General features: G+C 46.3%; 1 protein-coding gene across 1 annotated transcript in view; it reads right to left on the reverse strand.

Annotated features, from left to right (window-relative positions):
- PLPPR4 (phospholipid phosphatase related 4) overlaps positions 1 to 2,018 on the reverse strand; it is a 29,647-nt gene extending 27,629 nt beyond the window's left edge. Inside the window, exon 1 of the mRNA XM_027740791.2 lies at positions 1,852 to 2,018. Coding sequence (XP_027596592.2) covers positions 1,852 to 1,929 — 78 coding nt within the window. The 5' untranslated portion in view covers positions 1,930 to 2,018. The remainder of the gene's footprint in view (positions 1 to 1,851) is intronic.
- Between the last annotated feature and the right edge of the window lie 3,746 nt (positions 2,019 to 5,764).

Here is a 5,764-nt window from a genome sequence, read left to right on the forward strand (position 1 = left end):
TGTGACTGTATAACATAGAAGTCCTAAAAGTTCCTTAGGAGACCATTCTGTTAGCTGAGGACTCGGACTCTCTCTCAGAGCAACTGGGTGTCAAAGAAATCTCCACCTGTTTTTAGATGTAGCTGTAAATAACTTGCTGAGGGTCCTAAGAGTCCACACCAGTGTAGAGAACTCGCCTGCCTCATGTGGGAACTATACACAGAACTCAGTGCAAGTTCTTCAATGCTCACAGAATCTTTTGTCTTATTCCTTGTACCAGCTGCAGGGAGCTTCTAGGGGAAATACAAGTATGCAATCAATATTATATAAGGCAACACTTAAGAGCAGCACGCACACATTTTGTGCTGTTGCTCTGTATTTTTTCCCATCTTTCTGCAGGCCTAAGCACAGCCCACCAAACAGCATAGGTTCTGTTCTGTCTTGCAGGATTCTCTATATCATCCCCTGCATTAGGGTTATGCCCAAGCTGAGGTACAGCAGACTCCCTTCCTGTTTGGATTACCAAAGCAGCAAAGAGCACAGAGAATAAAGAAGCCTCTACCTATTTTAGGGGCTTCTCCAAGCTTAACCTCTGCCTCCTATGCAAAGCTAATGTAAGATATATGTCAGAACAAGTTCTTCCATCAAAGGGCTTTTCTTGAGCAGGCCTAATTACATTGACAGGATGAGCCTGATGCTTCCATATAACCAGCCTCTGCAAAGCTTTCCAATTGGTGCAGCTTACTTAGGGTTAGCTGCTGACCATGCCCAGGTGCTTAGGGAGCAGAAACACTCCACTGGTACCTAAAACTCCTTCTCAGCCCAACCCTTTCTATCTCCCAGAGAACCTCCAAAGCCCTTCAAGTGCATCTGAGGGAAAATAATTTTTATTTTATATTTCACCCAATGTTTCTATTTTAATGTTTTATACATTAAGTATTGTATATGTTTTTATGCTTTTGACTGTCAGTTATAGTTAACTTACACCATATTTTACCGTTAAGTTCTTCACGTTATTTCACAATCTCTCTCAGTAAGTTACTTGGTGCCTCAGAGTGCCTCAGGCTTTTTCCCTGTGAGTGGGGTCACCTGAAACACTTTTCTCAATCTGTAAAACATTTTTACCTTTCTCTTACTGGTGTGCCATTAGACAAATCCTTAAGCTTAACCTTTGTCTACATACTTATATGTATGTCATACGTTACTTATGATTTTGCAGCAGCACCTAACTGACTGTACTTTCCAGGGAGGCTAAATGCCTCCAAGTAACACACCAAGCAGCCAATGTCTGCAACTCCACCTGCGACCAGCTGAGCAGCCATAGCAGGTTTTGCTCTTTAAGATGTGCCGAGAACCTCATTCTGCTTTAAAAACAGTCATTTTTAGCTCTGATGGAGGAAGCATATAGTCCAGGGGTCAGCAAAAACATACCAGTGATTATAATTTTGAGAACATTTCTATTTTTCTAAGCATTCCCTGATGAACATGATTTTCATTCTATCACAGCAATGTGAGCGGTGTTTGCCTGGAAGCCAGCTCTCCTTTGAAACATGTCTTCCTCCCGAGAGGTTCTTGTGCACATAGCACACTTTAGCTGAGCAACCCTCCCGTTTTCTGAGCAATTCTTAGAAATAATTCCCGCTTCAAAAGACCGCATAGAAGAGGTTACTTTATTACTGCTCCTTATGGGGGGCTTCGATGCTGATTTCGGTGAGACAAAGCATCACGTAAGGGTTTTGCATCAGCCGGTGCGAACCGAGCGCCGAGGCGATCCCTGTCCGCGGGGGCGCGGAACGGCCCCGCGCCGCTGCCCGCCAGCCCTGCGCCGCTGCCCGCGGACAGCCCAGCCCACTCGGCGCGGCGGCCACTCACCTCCACGAAGTAGAAGCAGGGCAGGAGGGTGACGCTGTCCTTGGTCACTTTGCCCTTTGGCCGCTCCTTCGCGGACATGCTGGCGGGGCTGCGGGCGGCGGCCCCGCGGCCAAGCGCTGCCCCGGCCGCTCGCAGCCGCCCGCCCGCCGCGGGCTCTCCTCCGCCCGCCGCCGCCGCGCCGAGCGCTGCGCCGAGCGCGGGGCTGACGTCAGGAGCCTGCTCGGTGGCGGGCGGGGGTCCCGGCAGCCTTAACTCCTTCGCGCCGGGGGTGCGGGGGGAGCCCCGGCGAGGAAGCTTTGGCTGCAGCAAGCGATTTGCACGTGTACACGTACAGGCGTGAGAGACCGGGACAGGATCCCTGCGGGCGTGAGGATGCTGGGGACGCTCCGTGGGGAGCCTGCGGCATTTATCTTGTTTCTAGGAAATATTTTTTCTGAAACAGATTAGTAGAATGGCCCTGGGAATCGCATTCCTATACGACCAATGTTTTCTTGCAGGTGTACTCTTTTTGAGACCAAGTTGCTAACGACAGTTCACCCCAGCCTCAGCGCCAGTCAGGGGGTGTGGTGTGACTGGGACTGAGCCAAACTGAGCTCCTCAACCCCATGTGCAATACTGAGGCACGTGATTCCTCTGATCTGTGAAGTATCTGGTGCAATTCCTGCTACAGTCTTGAAGAGAGCAGAATTAACCTGAACAATTGTTTCCATGGTGAAACGTGTTGAGATCCTATTTATGGATCAAAGTTTGCAGCGTTTTCTCAGGCAAGCTCCTGTTGATGTCAGTGAGAGGTACCCTGGATGAGGCCTGCAGGACTTCTCTGTGCAAGATAGCATTTTCATTCTTTGTAGTGCATTAATGATGTCTACAAAAGTCTTGTGCCTGTAAGTTTCTTGTTGCATTGTGGTGTTTAGCTTTAATGTTCAAGAAGTGTGACTCAAGCAGTCGTTTATTTCCTGTCCCTCCTCTTTTGGGGAAAATGGGAAATAACCTGCTGTTCTTGTTCAGATGGTTGCTAGTATTTTGGCTGCTATGGCAATGGAGATGAAAATTGTCATGAGCCGCTTTTCTTTTCTAGCTGTTCTCTTTTCATTTATCCAGAGCGGATATGCCAATCCATGCTCTGCACTGAGCAGACAAGCAAAGACATTTCATGAGAGGGTAAAATCAAAAACATACTCCCTGCCTGCAGGCAGGTGTGGAAGGCAAATCTGTAGTCTGACTCCAAATCATTGAAAAAGACTTTTCAGAGCTGCAACATGTGTTGCCATACCAACACATATTCTTGTCATAACCCTGCTAGGAAAGATTTCCAGAGTTTCTGCTGGCTTGGGAATCAGGGCACTTGTTGGTAACCTTGTGAAAGGCAAGTTGGGGGATTCCAGGCAGTGGAGGTGGCTAGAATGGTTGCTGGGAGCAGCAGAGCTGTGAGCAGAGGAGGTTTGTGCCTGTCTATCAGCACTAGATTCCAGGAAATTACACTAGTGTGGGGATGTCTGGTAGTGGTTTCTGCCCATCAGTGGTCTAGCCTTTGAATAAAAAAGTCCCTTTTTGTTAACTTTGCCACTGGGTTATTCCAAGTAAAACAGCAAGTCTTGACGAGCTGTAGTAAGATTTTGCTCTTGTCAAGTATGTAACTTTTACTGGGGAGAATGTTAATGAGTGATATCCACTTAGAGTTGCATTTACAACTTGAGCCTTGATTATTGTGAAATCATGAATCTGGCTTGAAAAATCATCAGCACACACTAATAAAAATTACTCAAGAGTACTTTTTCTGCCTCTGTTTCACACACGATTGCTTCATTCTGCGAGAGCAGGGGGATTAGGATACTTCTTCGGTAAAATGAACCGAGAAACTCACATTGTAATGTAACTTTAGAAACTGGAGAAACTCCTACTAGTAAGTATATTTTGTCATTGTACTGCCTAAAAGCCAATTAAGAGTGCATCTGTGATAGTTAGGCACAGTGAAACACAAGGCAGTATCCAGCCTCTATTCTACAAATTCTCATTATAAAGAAGTGTCTGGTGGGAAGGATGCAATGCAAGCTGTGTGACTGCTGTAAGGGCAGGAAGAATTGTGCTAATTCTCTGGGATTTTTGCTCACTATTTTGTGAGTGTACTGATAGAAGGAGTTAGGAGTTATTTATGAGTCCGCTGAAGTGAAGCAGTCACTTTTTTGTCAGTGACAGACCTTGTCAAGAATTTCTGCCCTTTATCTAGTCAAACAGGGGAGGAAAAGGATAATCAATGCCTCGGTCCCAGAGTGTGGCATGTCTGTCTCACACTAGTCTTAAAGTGATGGGCAAGTATGGACGTGGCTAGGGTGCATTTCCTACCCTTCTCTCTGGGCTTTCACTTAGGTTCTTTTTTGAGACTTAGCTATAGAGTAAGTCACCAAGGTACAGCTACTTCATCATTTCAGCCTTACTCTGCTGCCAGCAATGCCTTCCTAGCCCCCTTCTTATCTACCTGAGCCTCAGAGGGAAGCACTTGATGGAATCAATGCAGAGGCTCTGTACCTTTCTTCACCATGCAGTATCCAGAGAGGGCTGCAGGCATTTGGACCTTGTGTCCTGAACTAACATAATGGAGTAAGAATATTTCTTCTCTGCTTCTCAAGACTGATATTTAGGTTGCTGTGTGTCCTCTTTTGAACACATGAATATTGATGGAAAATTAGAAAAATCCCTTGCTGAGTGCAACGATATGGCTTCTGGACTAAGGGTTTCATCTATATATTAATACCTGAAAACACACAACTCCCCCGAGTGCTGTTGCATTCAGTTATTTTGACAGTTAATTATAAGAAATTAAGGGATTGGTTCCCGTTTACAAAGAAACTCATTGGATTGCTTAAGAAGTATAAGCAGCCTTCAAATGAGTATAACATACATTTATATCCTTGTTAAATTCCCTTAATGCTGATAGAACAGTGTGAAATTGCTTTTGTGTAAATGAGTGTATTGTCTTTGTGCAGCAAAGTTTTCATAGCAGGGGAACTACAGAGGTGGCTTCTGTGAGAAGATGCCAGAAGCTTCCCTTGTGTTTGACAGAGCCCATGTCAGCGGGCTCCAAGATGATCCACCACTGACTAGGACTGAGTCCATTAACAACAATGGTAATGTTTCTGGTATAACATGGTCAAGGAGGTGAAAAAGTTGCTGTGCAACAGCAATTGCAGCTGGAGAGAGGAGTGAGATTATGTGAGAGAAAGCTCTGAGACACTGAGGTCAGTGAAGAAGGCGGAGGAGAAGGAGGAGCACACACTGGAACAGATAGATGCCCAAAGGAGGCTGTGACCCTGTGGGAAACCCGTGCTGGAACAGGGTCCTGGCGGGACTTGTGACCCCGTGGAAGGGACCCACGCTGGAGCGGTTTGTGAAGAACTGTAGCCTGTGGGAAGGACTCACACTGGAGAAATTTTTGAAGAACTGTCTTCCATGGGAGGGACTCCACACTTAGAGCAGGGAAAGAGTGTGAGGAGTCCTCCCTGTGAGGAGGAAGGAAAGGCAGAGGCAATGTGAAGCTAACCATAACACCCCTCTAACCCTAACCCATCCCCCTGCATCACTGAGTGGGGAGGAGGTAGAGAATTTAGGAGTAAAGTTGAGCCCAGAAAGAAGGGGGGGTTGAAGGTGTTTCATGATTTGGTTTTATTTCTCATTATCCTACTCTGATTTGATTTGCTATAAATTCATTAATAAATTGGTCATAACTAATCTAATTTCCTCCGGTCTAGTCCGTTTTGCCCAAGACAGTAACTGGTGAGCGATCTCTCCCTGTTCTTGTTTCGATCCATGAGCCCTTTGTTAGATCTTCTGTCCCCTCTCCAGCTGAGGAGGAAAATGATAGAGTGGCTTTGGTAGACACCTGGTGTCCATCTAGGGTCAGCCCACCACAATGAGT

The sequence above is a fragment of the Pipra filicauda genome, unplaced genomic scaffold (genome assembly GCF_003945595.2).
Source record: "Pipra filicauda isolate LSUMZ 115617 unplaced genomic scaffold, ASM394559v2 scaffold135_size2527700_pilon, whole genome shotgun sequence".
Lineage (NCBI taxonomy): Eukaryota > Metazoa > Chordata > Aves > Passeriformes > Pipridae > Pipra > Pipra filicauda.